This window comes from Marmota monax, unplaced genomic scaffold, assembly GCF_021218885.2.
Source record: "Marmota monax isolate L192 unplaced genomic scaffold, Marmota_monax_Labrador192_F-V1.1 WCK01_AAM20220418_F8-fsc00077, whole genome shotgun sequence".
Lineage (NCBI taxonomy): Eukaryota > Metazoa > Chordata > Mammalia > Rodentia > Sciuridae > Marmota > Marmota monax.
Window position 1 is genome coordinate 4,513,460 of NW_026694610.1, and position 17,896 is coordinate 4,531,355.

Below are 17,896 nucleotides of genomic sequence, written 5' to 3' on the forward strand. Positions count from 1 at the left end.
ATCTGCCCTCTAATTTCACGGGGTCTCCCCATTTTCCCCTTATTTTGCTCTAGCTTCTGCATATGAGAGAATATTCAACCCTTAACTTTCTGAGTCTGGCTTATTTGATGTAGCACGATGTTCTCCAATTCTGTTCTTAGACCGACAGATGCCATGATTGCGTTTGCTGCTTGGCTATTGTGACTTGTGCGGCTATAAACATTGATGTGGCTATGTTCCTATAGTATTCTGATTTTAGTTCTTTTGGATAAATAATAAGGAGTCAGATAGCTGGGTTAGTGGTGGTTTCATTCTTAGTCTTTGAGGACTTTCCATACTGCTTTCCAAAGTGGTTATACTAATTTGCAGTCCCACCAATGTGTGAGTCTACCTTTTTCCCCACATCCTCATCAGCATTTGTTATTTATTATTTGTATTCTTTTTTTTTGGGGGGGGGGATTATTTTATTTTATTTTGGGGGGGGGGTACTGGGGATTGAACTCAGGGGCACTCGACCACTGAAACACACCCCCAGCCCTATTTTGTATTTTATTTAGAGACAGGGTCTCACTGAATTGCTTAGGTAGGCTTTGAACTTGTGATCTTTCTGCCTCAGCCTCCCAAGCAGGTGGGATTACAGGTGTGTGCCACCACAATTATTTGTATTCTTGATAATTGCCATTCTGACTAGAGTGAGATGAAATCTCAATGTTGTTTTGATTTGCAGTTTCCTGATGAGTTTTGAGCAGAGAACTCAGGAAGACTAAAAAGAAGTTCCATTATTGGGAAAACCCCAGTCACTTCTGATTGTCCCTTCCCTACTTAAAAGTTCAAATTAACTTTAATTTTCAATAAAATCTTCTCCTGTTGGCCAAATCATTTAATTTGGCCTCCTGATATCAAGAGCAAAATCAACTCAAAATAAATATTTAACACATCCCCCCCACAGTTTTTAAGTGTTAGGGAAGTATTATAATTAAGAGGTAAAATCAGAATAAAGTGAATTCAAAATTATCCCCTTCATTCACACGGGCTTTCAGAACTTTAAGCATATTCTACAGACTATATTGATGTAAATTTACACCTAGACGTGTTTCCAGGAAGCAGGTTTCTTCTAGATATTTCTTTGGGTCCCTAAAACATCTCTGTCATCTGCTTTCAGAAAAGACATCTGTGCTGGTGTCAATCGCCCCTGTGAGACCCTGGGTCTGTCCCACTTGTCAGGAATGTGTCAGCCTCACCGCAGTTGTAACATCAATGAAGACTCTGGACTCCCTCTGGCCTTCACCATTGCTCATGAGCTCGGACACAGGTAAAGGGCAGAGCAAGTTGACACCGGCTTGCCATGTTCATGCATCAGTATCAGTAGAAGGAATAAAAATTACCTTAAACTGTTGGGAGATGTCAACTGTTCTGTGGCTTGAGGCTCATCCTCCTAGAACTCCACTTCTCCATCTGTGAAGGGCCAAAAGAGCACAGTTCACAACCTCCAGTGCCTTCTCTGCCCTGACCACTTCAACCCACATACATCAACAAGACCACCACAGTTCTCTGACTCCGAATGGGGTGAGCAGAGGCAAGGAGACCAGTTACTCCTGAATTAACTCAGTTGTTTAATTCAGGAATAAATTCTGATTAGTTCTTAGGACATGGTAATATTAATAACACTAAAAAGTCATAAGCCTAACGTTTTTTGTGTCCTTCCTGCATGCCATTGTGCTTGTCATTATGTCACTGAATCTTCCCAACCAACTTATGAAATAGATTCTATTGTTACTGTTGTTAGCGTCATTTGACTTACGTGTATTAAAAAGGAGAACACTGAATAAATAAGACATTGAAACAACTTGAAAAGAACATTAAGTGAACTCCAGTTAACAGGATACCAAAGTTGTTGCAAAATATAAATGTGTGAATTTGATTTTATGAATCTCTTGAAGAGTGGTTTCCAAATGTTTGATTGAAGGCATAATGAGGATTCTGGATAGGCCAAGTATCAAAGGTTTCCGTGGGGGAAAATCTTAGCTTATTTATAACTTTGTTTTCAACTTTTAGACAGTAACTGTTCTACTTCAGCCAAACAGCATAAGAAAAACAGAACAAAACCAAAACAGCTCTGTAGGCTCACGCCTCTGCATGCTAGCAAAGTCTGAGTGTGGAGCTGAGACTTCCATCCATGCCAGTCTGTAACGAATCACCCAGCACTGCCACTTGGGCATTTAAAAAGTTACATAAGGCACAATGACTTTCATCTTTGCAGGGCAGTTATGAGCACTCCAACCTTCTGTGCCAGTGCAGACAATGTGAGAAGTCAGAAATGCCACTCACTCCAACCTGTAGCACAAGTCAGCTGTGACACCCCTAACAACGCAGGTATCAAGAGGCTTTGTGGAAAACCTGAACTTGTAATTCCAATGTAAAAGATATAAAGAAGAATCAAATGGAATTTGTGGAACTGAAAAAACATGAAAATAAAAATAAAAATCTCAGTGAATGTTCTCAAAAAGCAGAATGGAGGGCACAAAGAAAAGAATCAGTGAACTGGAAAACAAATAAAAATTATGTGATTAGAACAAAGAGAAAAAAGACTGCCAGAAATTAAAAGTCAAAGCAGAATTTTAGAAACACATGAGATTATAACAAAATGTCTTACATTTGGGTCATCAGAAGGAAAGGAGCAAGAATGGGATCGAAAAAGTACTTAAGGTGCAAATGGCTAAAAACTCCCCAGATTTAATGAGGCATCATAGGAAGCCCATAGGTACCTACAGATTTATAAAGCTGGGAGAAGCCCCAAAGGGGGTTAAAGCTAAAGAAAATTCATGCCGAGATCAGTCATAATTAAACTTTGAAGTCTGAAGACAGGAAATCTTAAAAGCAGTGGGAATTGTCTCTTTGCATCTGTAGGAGGAACACACCTTGAATAAAGATAGATTCCCCACCAGAGACCATGGAGGCCCAGAGGAGATGGCACAATATCTTTCAAATGCTGAAAGAAAAGACCTGTCATCAACTAAGGATCATAAACCTAGCAAAGGAAAGAGGAAGGAACAACTTTTAATTCATTTTATGAAACTAGTATTACCCTGATACCAATATCAGACAAAAACATAGTACTGAGGAAAAAACTAAAAAATAATATCCTGCATGAGTATTAATGCAAAAAATTTTAAAATATTAGCAAATAGAATTCCACAAGGTACATTAAAAATGATACAGACACAATGACCAAGTGAGATTTATTTCAAGGGTACAGGCTGGTTCAGTATTTGAAAATCAGTCAGCGTAATGCACCACAGTAACAAGCTAAAGAAGAAATATTCATTTCTCAATAATGCAATTCAGAGAGTTTAGAGTTCGTTTTTGTGTTCAATGGCCAGCACTTTCTTTGGTTTTAGGTTTTCTGAGCCAAGGAGGAGATCCTCCTTCCTTCTGATTTTGTGATTTCAGTTCTGTACCCTTATCTTAATGATGTTATTTTTTAATGGTCTTTATTTTTACATTAAACCATTCCAATGACTTTTAAACATATAGGCAGAGTATTTAAAAAAAATGACATGATCACATCAATTGATGTAGAAAAAGCATTTGACAAAACTCAGCATCCATTTGTTATTATTTTAAAAACTCTCAGAAATAAAAAGAAACTTTCTTAATTTGATAAGGAATATTTCCAAAAGATTGACAGCTAACTTGATACTTGATAGTGAGAGACTGAATATATTCCCTGGATCAGAAAGAAGGCAAGTATACCATTCTCATCACTTCTTATTCAAAGTAGTACTAAAAGCCAGTGCAATTAGACAAGAAAATGAAACAAGAGGCATACATATCAGAAAGGAAGTAATAAAAGTATCCCTATTTGAAGAGAGCATTATCTTATGTGTGGAAAACTCCAGCGAAAACATACACACAAAAAAAAAAGAAGAAGAAGAAGAAGAAGAGGAGGAGGAGGAGGAGGAGGAGGAGGAGGAAGTGAGTTCACCAAGCTCACAGGACGCAATATAAACACATAAAATCATTTGTATTTCTGTATTCTAGCAATGAATAGATGGACACTGAAATGGGAATGAATTAGAAAAAATTATATTTCACGCTTTTATAATTATGTCAAAATAAATACTATTGTTATGTATAACTAAAAAGAGCCAATAAAGGGCCCCCCCCCAATTTTTTTTTAAATCTAATACTTTTTACAATCACTCAAAATTTGATTTTGGACTTTGTAGACTTGTAGAGCTGTAGAATGAAATCCTGTTATTTTAAGCCACCGAGTTTATGGTAATTTTTATGGCAACCTTAGGAAAATAATATATCATACATTTAATGAAGAACTAGTATCTATATGAAAAACTTTCAAAACTCAACTGTAAAAAACAAATAATTAGAAAATGTGCAAAAGACATGAATAAGTATCTCACCAAAAGAATGTACAAATATATTTAGTACATGAAACAATGTTTAAAATCACTAGCTATCAGGGAAATACAAATTAAAACCACAATTATATAGCACTACACACCTACAAGAATAACTAAAATAATGAGGTATAACAAATCCCACTGTTAAGTATAATTATAATGTTATCAGTACTAAAAAGAGAAAAAAAAGACTGAAATAAAAATCAGTTATGACACCAAATGCTATCAAGGATGCAAATAAACTGGATCATACCTCCATTGCTGGAGAGAATATAGAATGGTACAAGCACCATGGAAAACAATTCAGTAGCTTTTCTAAAACTAAACCCACAATTACAACATGACCCAGCAATTATACTCCTGTGTTTTATCTCAGAAAAATGAAGATATATTTTCATATCATAATTTGTACATGAATGTTTATGGAAGCTTGATCATAATAGCCCAAACCAGGAAACAACCCAGGATGTTTCAACCCATCAGGGTAAATGGTTGAGGAAACCAGGATGGATACACATCATGGGACACCAGTCATCAAGAGAAAGGGAGAAACTACTAATACATGTCACAGCCTTGATACCCTTCCAAAGAATGACGCTTAGTGAAAAAAGACCATCTCCAAAGTTGACCTACTATATGATTCCATTTATATAGCATTATAGAAACAAGAAAATTATAGAAATAGAAAACACTGGGGCCAGGTGCCGTGGCGCATGCCTGTCATCCCAGCGGCTGGGAAGGCTGAGGCAGGAGGATCACGAGTTCAAAGCCAACCTCAGCAAAAGGAGAGGTACTAAGCAACTCAGTGAGACCCTGCCTCTAATAAAATACAAAACAGGGCTGGGGATGTGGCTCAATGGTTGAGTGCCCCAGAGTTCAATCTTCAGTACCCCTCCCCAAAAGAAAATAAAACAGTGGGATTTGAGGGAGGGGAGAGAGTACGTACAGCTATGAAGTGCAGCATGAGAAATCATGTGGTTAGGAAAATGTTTGGTCTCTTAACTGTACCAAGATCAATATCATAATTGTGTTATTGTGTTTGCAAACTGTTACTTAGGGGGGAGGTAGGGAAAACATACATGATTATTTCTGTATTATTTCTCACAATTTCATCTGAGCTTGCAGTTATTCTAAAATTTTTTTAAAGTGATTTTTTCTATATTTATCTTATTTATTTATTTTTTTACACAAATGGAGCATAACTTTTTATTTCTCTGGTTGTACATGATATAGAGTCATACCATTTGTGCAATCATACCTGTACATAGGGTAATAATGTATATCTCATTCCACCATCCACCCCCACTCCCTGGCACACACACCCCTCCCTCTTCTGCTCAATCCAAAGTTTCTCCATCCCCACCCTCATTAGGGATCAACATCCACTTATCAGAGAAAACATTTGGCATTTTTTGGGGGAGGGGTTGTTTACTTTGCTTGGCATGCATGATTTTCTCCAACTCTGTCCATTCACCTGTAAATGCCATAATTTCATTCTTCTTTAAGGCTGAGTGATATTCCAATATGTATATATGCCATAGTTACTTTATACATTCATCTATTGAAAGGCATCTAGGTTATTTCCACAGTTTATTAATAATGTGAAGAGAGAGCCAACAGAATGGGAGAAAATCTTTACCACATGCACATCAGATAGAGCACTAATCTTCAGGATATACAAAGAACTCAAAAACCTTTACACTAAAAAAAAACCCAATCAATAAATGGGCTAAGGAAATAAGCAGACACTTCACAGAAGATTCACAATTGATCAACAAATATATGAGAAAATGTTCAACATCTCCAGCAATTAAAGAAATGCAAATCAAAACTACTCAAATATTTCATCTTATTCCAATCAGAATGGCAGTTATCAAGAATTTAAGCAACCGTAAGTGTTACTGAGGATGTAGGGGGAAAAGGTGCACTGATTCAATGCTGATAGGACTGAAAGTTGGTGCAACCACTTTGGAAAGTAGTATCGAAATTCCTTAGAAAATGTGGAATGGAACCACCATTTGACCCAGCTATCCCACTCCTCAGTCTATACCCAAAGGACTTAAAATTAGCATACTACAAGGACACAGCCTCATTAATGTTTATAGCAGCTCAATTTAAAAAGTTTTTAAAAAATGGTATTGGGCCATGTGCAGATGACCTAAAATATATATTTTTTTAATGGCAAAAACAGACACTGGGAAGGGAAAGGAAAGGAAGGTAAGAAAACAGAAATGTTTAGAGTTTTGACTAAGTAAGAAAAAGTTGAAAGAAGATTCATGAGCTTGATTTTGAACAATAGAAAAAAATGCTTTAGTAAGACCCCCCAAAATGGACTAAAGACTTTAGGAGCTTTCTAAGAAGATTTTGTATGTAGCAAAAGATGCTTCTGAGTAGTTAGCTTTTTTTTTTGGGGGGGGGGGGCTAAATACTTCTAATTATCTCTGGACCAAACTGAGAAATAAAATACTGTAAAAATGAAATGGTCTAGAACAACCCAGAGAAGGAAAATGCAATGAACTAATATCCTAAGAAGATACTCGTTGTGATTTACTAACAAAGATACCTCACTATTTCTTGGAAACTTGTTTGTTTCATCACTGATTATACATAACGCTAAAGAGAAGGCAAACTCACTCACCTAACTATGCGTAGGTGAATTCTTTCACTTATTTTGAGAGGAAATTTAAAAATGGACATTTGTGACGGCCCTAGATGATATTAGCCATCCGTCTCTGAAACGTCATGCCACCTTTGTTGGTCCCTAAAGTGAATTACCAAAACTGAAAATAGAATTCCAGAGGGAAATAAAAAAACTTGACACATTGAAAAACAAACTGTTTCCACTGAAGAACAGTTTTTGAACTAGCCACATGGCTCTCACAACTCTATATTTGAGGTAAAGCCATTCATACAACATTTCCTGCTCTTGTGAATTCAAAATTAGCTATGTCTCTCCAGCTTCAAAGTCTGACTTTTCAATAGCTCCTCCTATACAAAAGTATCTCTCTGGGTTATTATCACCTTGGAGAAACTATGATTTTTCTCCCTGTTTAATTCCTGCTCTCTTGATATTCTTGTGCTTTGTGCCAGCTTTGGCATCCAGCATGATGGGAAAGAAAATGACTGTGAGCCCGTGGGCAGGCACCCGTACATCATGTCCCATCAGCTCCAGTACGATCCCACTCCACTGACATGGTCCAAGTGCAGCAAGGAGTATATCACCCGCTTCTTGGAGTAAGTGGCAGTACATCTTATGTCAGCCTCACTTGGGTTTCTTTAAGGTGGGAGATGCATTGAATTTTCCACAGAGGAGCTGCTTCCCGAGAAACACTTGTTTCCATCCCCAGACCACAGTGTCAGGGCAGCACCACAGGGATGGAGTCCACATCTGCTTTCTGACCCTGAGATTTAGAGCTCTGCCCTGCATCCTGCCCTTCCTGGCTGCTCCTGCCCCAAGTTGGCTTTTTGTGATAGGACTGAGAATTAAGTTTGGGGAACTGGCAGGAACAATCAGGACCAGGAGTGTTTAGCCAAACCCTCTTGGGGGTAAGATGATGATTTTCCAATTTTCCCACTTATTTCCTAAACATGGTATGGGGTATGATTTGCATTTCCTTTTACTAAGTCCCTTCTTAGGTCCAGAGGGTTCTCTGGCATGTAAAAATAAAGTTGTCTTGAAGGACAAAGAGTGAACTAGAAGAATGGAAGTTTTTATTGAATGAAACGCTGAAGAGAATACATGAATCATTTGCTCTCATTTCTCTCATTTAACTTGTTTGCAGCCGAGGCTGGGGGTTCTGTCTTGATGACATTCCCAAAAAGAAAGGCTTGAAGTCCAAGGTCATTGCCCCTGGCGTGATCTATGATGTCCACCACCAATGCCAGCTCCAGTATGGTCCTAATGCTACCTTCTGCCAGGAAGTTGAAGTAAGTATTGGATATCTTGGTGCACCTCATGGGTATGTGTAGAGCTTGAAATCTCCAGCATGCTGAAGAAAGGGCCAGGAAAATATTTGGAAATTGGAAGATCCAGAATGAGAAGCTTTATATTATGGCAAGGTATAAATATACCTATGTTCATAAAAGGCAGAAAAATTAAATCTGTGGTCATTTATATTCCTCTTTGGAATTCTGGAATCCACAATTTTTTGCAACCAGATGGTGGTTGAGACTGTTTTATGGTGATTTTCAGGATTCACAGTGATTCATGCCTACAGACTCCATAGTAACCAACATAATACCTAAAGTTGTCCAAGGTAGGAGTATGATTCATCCCCATTACATTCTTCTCCTTTATTTTCAATATTAAGTCAAGCCTTGAAATCTCACCTTCTAAATAGTTCTTGATTACCTCAGCTACTGATTCAATCTTTCAGTATCTTTCCTCGCTATTATAACTCCTACCTAGTCTCTCTCCCATTCAAATTGTTCCTCTGGTTGCTTTAAAAATACACAAATCTAGCCAGGCATGGTGTTACATGCTTATAATCCCAGCAATCTGGGAGACTGAGGCAAGAGGATTGAAAGTTTGAGGCCATCCTAGGCACCTTAGCAAGACCCTGTCTCAGAATAAGAAACAAAAAGGGTTGATTATGGTAGAATATACCTGGTTTCAATTCCCAGTACCATAAAATAATGATGATAACAATAATTAATAATTTTTAAAACCCATATATAGAACCATGGCCGACTTGGTTCTGAGGCTCCTATGGACCCCAGGATGAAATCCTACCTCCATGTGTGGCACTCTTCTATCATTTGGACCCTGCCTGTTCTGTGAACTCACCCTCCTCTTGCAAAAGTACAGATATTGAGACACAGATGAGAAGACAGATCTCGCTGAATCCTTGCCAGATTCTGTGCTATGTTTTGAATAAGATGAAAAAGATAAACCTTCAAAAATTAATAAGACAAAGTCTCTGTCTTCAAGGAGCTCATGGTGGCAAAGGAAATAACAAAAATTTCAACATAGTGAGATAAATACAAAAAGAGACATTGAAAGAACTTAGAAGTGGAAGTAAGAAACTGCTTAAAACAAGCAAAACTTAACAGAGAAGGTAAAGTTGGTGCACTTGGTTACCAAGTGACTCCAGTTGTAAATATCTCTAAAATCCATCCAATCCTAGATCTATAGTGGTTAATCGATTGGTCTCCTCCCTGAAACCAATTTCCTCCCCTCTGCTTTCCTCCACCCACCCAAATGTAGCTAAACCAACTTTATAAATGGAAATCTGCGTGTTTTCCCTTCTGATTAAAATACTTGACAGCTTTCCCATTCTCTTAGTAAAGTTCAAATTCCTTAAATTGGCTTTAAAATATGCTCAGGATTATGTTCTCTTATTATCTGGACTTACTCTTAAAATATTGTTTTAATCTTACGTTCTTTAAACCAATAAATACTCTGATTGTATATACATTAGACTTCTTCACTGATCTTTCATATTTTAGAAACTATTCTTATTTGCCATCTTTTTTTTGGGGGGGTAGGGGGTACCAGGGATTGAACTCAGGGGCATTTAACCACTGAGCCACATCCCCAGCCCTATTTTGTATTTTATTAGAGATTGGGTCTCACTGAGTTGCTCATCATTGCTGAAGCTGGCTTTGAACTGATGATCCTCCTTCCTCAGCCACCCAAGCTGCTGGGATTACAGGATATGCACCCCCCACGCCTGGCTATTTGCCATTTTTTGTATGTCTGTATTTATTTTTGTCTTCCAAATTACCAGTTCTCTCTTCAGATATGTCTTCTATTTAACCTGTCCATTTGTATTGTAATCTCATTTATTATATATATATATTTTTTTACTTCTAACAATCTATTTTATAAATTTTCTGTCATTTTATGATCTCTTGTTCCTGATTCAGATCTTTAATGTGATCTTTTATTGCTTTAAGCATATGTCACTCACTTATTTCATAATTTATGCTGGATAATTCTAGTGGTCTGGGTCTTATGTGAGTCTGTATTTGTAGGGTTCCTTCCAGCTCTTAGTTACATATTATTTCCTTGTGTGATTTTTACTTTTATTATAAGATGTTGGTTATGAAATTTCACATTGAAGTTTTCTTCAGGCCTTAGATGGTTGGCACATTCTAAGAGAATTGACCGTTGCTGGGTCAGTTTAAAATAAATTATTGGTTTAGTTTTTGTTTTGTTTTGACTATGTGGGCAGCATGAGGACTAGTGTGGATATAAACTCTCAGGAGTAATAATTTACCATGCCTGAAGTTGAAAGTCAAAGCAGGAAAGTTTTCTGACTATGTACCCAAATATTTTTAGTTCACCCTTTCACTTAAGAGCCAATCTTTTAGGGTTCTGGCCTTATATGGAGGTCTCCAGTAATAAATATCTCCAACTGCCCACCCTAAGCGTTGCCTCCAGTATTCAAGTGCCCTGTAAACCTAAAATCTAGATTATTTAATTTCCACATCTAGATTAATATTTTTGGTAATTTTTAGCCTTACTTTCTTGCCAACTTAAGGATATACTTAAAACTTTTTAAAATAGTTTATCCATGGTTTTAGAAGTTTTATAGAGGTAAGGGATTTTCAGCTGTTAGGCGTTGAGAAAACATCATTCCAGCTCTTTCTGGTCAAATCCTCCTTAAACTGTATGTTCATCCATACAGAACTACCTCCATTCCTTGAAAGCCCTGGGTTTTCCTTAACTGCCAGAATTTTTCACATGGTGATTCCTCTGCTTTATCATTCCTACTTGTCATTCAGGTTTCAGTTTAAATATCACTTCATATCTATTCTGTGACAAAGTCCTTTTTAAGATTATATTGTAGTTTCTTGTTTACTTATCTCTACCCTCCTCCATTATAAGCTTTCTATGGAAATTTTTATTTACTCAGCAGTACACATAGTAGCCACTCAATATATAAATGAATAAAACTTCATATCCCTGTATATTACAGCCAGTAAATCATTCATTTCCTGTATTAAATTCATTTCCTTAAATACAAAATGTAGCAGCATCCTTCTTTATTATAATTTTTCATTTTGAAACATTTTAAACTCCAAAAATATTTCAAAACTATACAGAGTTTCTGTGTACCTTTCACCCAACATATCATCTTTTATAAATGCAAAATAAACTTACAAGTAAGAACAGAAATCCTCAGAGAGGGAAAAAAAAAACTAGAAGTGAAGTAAAGCAATAAACTAACAACAACTTTCCAGATTTTAATTGAAAGTAAGAATGATAAATATATAAAAGAACAATTAATTGTGTTTGAAAGATACATTTAAGGCAGATATCAAGAAAAAATATATAACTTTTGGAAGTGAAAAATACAGTCATTGTTTTTAAAATTCAATAATAGGATTAAACAGCAGACTTGATGCAGCTGAAGAGAAAATCGGCTATCTGAAATTCAAAGCTGTGAAAATTACTTCCCATCCTGCTTGAGTGTTTCTCAGAGGCATGTGATGGGAGAGAAAAGTTCTTCAAATTTTGAATACAATAAAATCAAGAGATAGAAAATAGGAAGATCAAGTTGAAACAAGAAGGTCAGAATAGGAAACTTTATTAACAACAACTATGGATTCCAGGAGGAGAGGCAAAATTGGGGCAGATGAACATTGAGAATTTTCTGAAATTGTTTAAAATCTAAAATCTTATGTTGAAGAAAAACAATTCAATGTAGATTACAAAAGTGAATAGAATAATGGGAGACGGGAAGTAGCTGAACCATTTTAGATAACATTTAAGCCACCTGTCAATCTTCTGTCATTCTCACAAGAGTGGAAATGACAGAGAACATGTAGTTCCCTCCCTAGAAGCTAAAACAAACTGATCCTTTTGGGTAATAAGTAAATAAGCTGAAGTGTTCTGAGTGGAATAGTTTTCATTGCTTTCCTTGAGTGGCTCAAATTATAACCACTCCAGCTGCCAAAACTTGGATTTGCCTGTAATAGATGAAACCATCAGTTACCCTGCCCAAGGTAATGAGTACTAGATATTGTCCCACACATAGAGAATAATAGTCTCAACTCTGAAGAAATGGGCTTTACCTCTCATTTTGGTATTGCCTAGTGTAGTCTGCAGACCATGGCAAAACTAGTAAGTACAGTTTGAACTGAGAATCTAATGATTGCTTTATTAATTCTTATCCACTAGCCACAGTGGCATTTATTGTGAGTGCATGTATTTTGCCACAAATGTAGAAATGCTGCTGTGTAGATTTTGAACATACCAAAAAAGCTTAGTCTCATATTTGTTTTCCAGAACGTTTGTCAGACGCTGTGGTGCTCAGTAAAAGGCTTTTGTCGCTCTAAACTGGATGCTGCTGCAGATGGGACAAGATGTGGTGAGAAGAAGGTGAAGTGTGAGGCTGAGGAAGGAAAGTGGGAGGGCAGTGGGCCCTGAGTTCTTGAAGAAAGCCAGGGAGAAGGCCCTGGAGAGGGTGAGGCTCTCTCTGGGTGAAGGACAGTGAATGAAGGTCACATAGACCAGCCAGAGGAAAGGGTTCTGTCCCTTCTTTCCCTGATAAACCTCTGGATTTGGACAACAGCATCTGCTGAACCTATTATCAACCATACTTTTGTTTTGACATTTTCCCCCTCCATATGGAAGATTGGAAAGGACAGCCCAGTGGATTTTTCTTTCCAAAAAAAGTCAGATTTTGTCCACTTATAATCTTCTTTCACATTATCTGACATGACTATTTTTTCCTGAAGTTCTGCCCACTTTAGTAGGCAGGAAGGTCATATATCCAGGAACTCAGAAAACATTAGCTATTCTCCAGGCTGCCTGAGAACAGGATAATTCCTGCTGCACAAGTTAACCACTTGGATCTGATATGGGTTTAGGGCTTAGGAGTTTAGCTTTCATGCAGCCTGAGTGTGGCACAACCCATCACTGAGATAAATAGAACCTGGTCAAAATACACAGTGATCAGAAAGAATGAGGAAAAAAGAGTCCAGCATATAGAACATGCCTCCATCCTTCAAAAATATGACCATTTCTAACAACCAAGCTGCACTTCCTTTTGTTTTAATGTATACATGTTCACTCTCCTAAACTGAGAGTTGTGGAAAAATTGTGTTGACGAGGGAGAGAGTAGATATTTTCTGAGTCACTTGAAAGGTTAAAATTGCAAACAATGGCTAGGAAAAAAAAAGCAGCTATTTTCCCCCTTGAGCTAAGAAATTACTTCCTACAACTTGTGTTTTGGAAAATGAAGTGAACTTTTATGCTGGGGAGTGTTCTGCTGCAGGCATAAATACCCACAGAAGCTGTAACAAAGTACTACTCTAATGCCAGCCATGAACTGTTAGGACCTGCACCAGAAAGTAAATCAACAGCTATATCATTAGCATACTAATTGACATGATGCATAGAGGAAGTGATATGTTGGTTTACATTCTAGCATGCACTCGGCCAACCAGGCTTTGAGTAGCACCGCTGCAGTGACTCTGAAAAGGCACCATACAGTTCCCTTCCATTCCTGAAACTGGTTTTGAAAACCAAGACTCTGGGAAAACTCTTTTATAAGTCCTTCTTTGTTTGCTATCTTAAGTGTGACTGCAGAAAGCCTACTTGCTCTGGGAGGATTGGGTGTAGACTTGGGTGTAGACTTCTAGGGTTCTGGGCTTGGCTTGCTAAGATCCTTCCTGACATTTGCATCTCGTCTCTTCCCTTTGCAGTGGTGCATGGCGGGCAAGTGCATCACAGTGGGGAAGAAACCAGAGAGCATCCCTGGAGGCTGGGGCCGCTGGTCACCCTGGTCCCACTGTTCCAGAACCTGTGGGGCTGGAGCCCAGAGTGCAGAAAGGCTCTGCAACAACCCTGAGTAAGCCTGGCCAGATCCACCTCCTTCCCTGCCTTCCACAAGCACTGAGAGGCCAGTGTCGAATGGCAGGACTTCAGTGACCCCAAGCCTCCTTGGGAAATTAAATGGGTTCCCAAAGACAAATGGAGCCTGAAGATTCACAGAGGGTGAAAAAAGAGTGATTCTGTTTTGTTTGGGCTTGGCAGTTGATTCTCAATAACACTTAGATAAGTAAGCTAATTCCATCATTTGGAGAAATAAAGCAAATTTCTTTTCAAGGCACAACCTATGTGGCATACTCTAGGAAATTATGCAATTAAATCCTTCCACATAACTCCACTCTATCAGTAAGAGATTAGTTATGCATAATATTCATGGTAGGATAGTAGCTACTTTCAATCATAATGAATGCACAGTTTTATGAAGATATTATTTTCCCCTTAGGTAACTAATAAAATAGGTAAGCACATTGTAAATTATTTTATGGAAAGATACTATAAACTTTATAGGAGCCTGTTAAGGATTCCATAGAAATTACTTCACCAGCAGTTTTCTTTTTTTTTTTTTTAATTGAATTGCTTGATTTTTCATGTATTTAAACTTCAAGCCTCACTCTCCTTCCTTCTGCTACAGCCTGACACCTCATTGTCACCACGTCTTGTTCCATCTGCAGTGGGGTCCAGTTACCCTACTGGAGGGGAACACGTGATGGATAGATATTGCCCCACACATAAGGATGACAATCTCAGCATTGAGAAATGGGTGTGCCTCTCATTTACTTATTGCCTAAAATGGCCTACAGACCATTGTTTATGAATGAGGACAAAAACTAAGTATGTGTAAGGAACAGATAAGTCACATTAAGAAAAGTGGGGGGGCTGGGGTTGTGGCTCAGTGGTAGAGCGCTCGCCTCGCACATGCAAGGCCCTGGGTTCCATCCTCAGCACCACATAAATATAAATAAATAAAATAAAGTTAAAAAAAAAGAAAAGTGGGGAGAGCAGTATAGAAAATCTCATGAACATTCAAAAGAGCCAAGTACAGCAGAGCCACATAAGAATTATAACCACAGTGAGAACTTGAGAGTCAACCAGACCTCCGCCCCGCAGGCTGCATGGTCAACCTGTACAGGACCATGATAAGAGCATGGGCTATGGATTAAATCAAACAAGGGTCCAAATCCTGACTCTGCCACTACCCTGGACACTTGGGAAGATGTCCTACTTTTATGTGCTTTTATCATGATGTCATCGAACTGCCTTTGTCCTGAGAATATCTTCAGAAACTCTCCTTTCATTAATCCTTTCCAACCAGCCTTAACTTCCATGGCTCTCTCTCTTTCCATGGCTCTCTCTTTCCATGTCTGGCTCTCTCTTCTAAAAACCCCACCATACTCATAGTCAGGGGTACATTGTTGCCACCTTAAATTATCTCACTTCTTTGGTTATTTTTTTCTTAACAAAATTATAAATTTCCAGGAAGTATAGAACATGGCTTGACCCTCTTTCCTGCCCTCTTGTCCCCAAGCATGATGTTGAGCACATGGTAGTATATAAATACTGATAGATTATTATTCACAATAACCGAAAAATGCTATCATTTACTGAGTTCTTACTTTGTGACAAGAGTTGCTTTATTAGAGTAACTTTGTGTGTATTGTCTCATTCAGTCCTTTCAACTCATGAGATATAAAATTTCATGCTCATTTCACAAATTTATTAAAAAAAAAACAGGTTCAGAGATATAAAATAACTTGTTCAGGACCATCTAACTACTAAAGGTAAAGCCAGATTCCAACTCCAGGCTGTTGGCCCTATTTTGCTGCACTATAATAGTAGTCACAATTCCTCATTCAGATGCTGAAACCTGGAGGCAAAAAGGTATATGTGGATCACCTTAGAGTCTTCTGGAAGGATACATGGTTCCTCCAGTTCTTTGGAAGTAATTCCATGATATTCCTCCCTTCTTCTCTTTTGAGTGATCCTAATAGAGAGATTGTCATGCTCAAGTGTATTGAAAAGGAAATTTAAAAATTGAGAATGTATTCTAAAGTAAGAGTAATGAATTCATTTATTGAATGCTTATTAAAAACTCAACTATGCTCAAGGTACTGTTTAGATACCTTACAGTACATAGAACTGAGGTTTAGTAATTTTAAAAAAATTATCTTTAGGTACAAGTTAAGGAAGTGCATACAGTTGGTACATGAAGTGTCACTAAAGAGAGGAGACAGAAATTAACTTCTGGTTGGAATTCAGGAAGGATTTATGATGGAGGTGACCTTTAATTTGTCCCTAAAAAAATGGAAAGGATGTCGACATGGAAAGACTTAAGATAAAGGAATTCTATCCAGAGGCACAGGAAAAAAAATAATAAATAAGACAGCTTGTACCATTGGAGCAGTGTAGGAAATAAAGTTGTTAAATAGAGTTGAGACAGGTTCATAAGGGCCTGGATAATCAAGCTCAAAAGATTGTAATTGATTCTGAGGCTATAAGGTCCACTGAATGCTTTTTAAACAGGAAGCTAGGATAATTAAGGTGACCTAAAAGTGTCTTCAGATAATAGTGTATAACATGGATTGAATGAGGAGAAAGTGAGGAAAGGGAGACATAAATGGAGGTAAGAGTCCAGCTGGTTTGGTAACTGGGATTCAGGAAGAGGTAGCAAATATAAATACAATTGATTCCCAAACAATTGATTGACTATTGTCCTAGGAAGGCAACAGTTGAAAGATTCTGAATACTCTGACCACTGTTAACTTTCTAAATAGGAAATAGAGAAGGATCAGATTTTGGAAAAAAAAAATGATGTATCCTTTTGCAGCATATATTTTCCCTTGGGGGTATACAGTTGAAAAAGTATTGCAAAGTAGGCAACTATACACATAGCACTAAAATGCTGTGTATATAGCATAGAATGCAACACACACACAAACACAACTTGGAAGGGTTTTAAAAGGTGAGTTTTTAGGGCACAAAGAGAAATCGTTTGGCCAGGAACAAGTATGGTCAGATGGCAGGGAATTTTTTTTTAAAGGATAATATTGGCCTTTTGGGAAACTAAAAGAACAGCTGTCTGTTTCACTTGTAGACCAAAGTTTGGAGGTAAATACTGCACTGGAGAAAGAAAGCGATATCGCTTGTGCAACGTCCACCCCTGTCGCCCAGATGCACCAACATTTCGGCAGATGCAATGCAGTGAATTTGACACCGTTCCCTACAAGAATGAATTCTACCACTGGTTTCCAGTTTTTAATTCAGGTAAGAAACTGTAACAGTATATCTCAAATCTTAGGCCACATTTTTATTTCACATTTTCTCTAAGTTGAACAAAGAGATATGTACCATCAGGAGTTTTGTGTTTTGGAAGAAACACTGACCTGGTGAAATTGATCAGTAAATGTTAAAGGCTCAGTATATGTCCAATTCTGCTCTGTGGGAGATGAATAAGACATTTGTCAAACACAGTGACTCACTTCAAAACAGCTGAGGTGCATCGGAGCACCTACATGGGGCACGTGGGCATTCAGCTACTAATTGCTTATTGATGGGCATGTGAAACTGAGTGTAGTTTCAGCAGAAATTCAGAACACAAGGTCATTGTGGGTTTGGAGTATTTCAAAGAAGGCTCCCAAGGAAATAGTCGATGATTCTTAGCATGAGTAATTTTTCTACTGAAAAAATAAAAAGGGAAGGCATTCAAAATAGAGTC

The 17,896-nt window shown here is 37.7% G+C and overlaps 1 protein-coding gene across 5 annotated transcripts in view; it reads left to right on the plus strand.

Moving 5' to 3' along the window:
• Positions 1–17,896, plus strand: part of Adamts12 (ADAM metallopeptidase with thrombospondin type 1 motif 12) — a 303,466-nt gene that overhangs the window by 191,257 nt on the left and 94,313 nt on the right. For all 5 annotated transcript variants that reach the window (XM_046422269.2, XM_046422266.2, XM_046422268.2 and 2 more), the window contains 6 exons: positions 1,142–1,291; positions 7,491–7,634; positions 8,183–8,327; positions 12,637–12,729; positions 14,058–14,203; positions 17,276–17,445. In XM_046422269.2, coding sequence (XP_046278225.1) covers positions 1,142–1,291; positions 7,491–7,634; positions 8,183–8,327; positions 12,637–12,729; positions 14,058–14,203; positions 17,276–17,445 — 848 coding nt within the window. The remainder of the gene's footprint in view (positions 1–1,141; positions 1,292–7,490; positions 7,635–8,182; positions 8,328–12,636; positions 12,730–14,057; positions 14,204–17,275; positions 17,446–17,896) is intronic.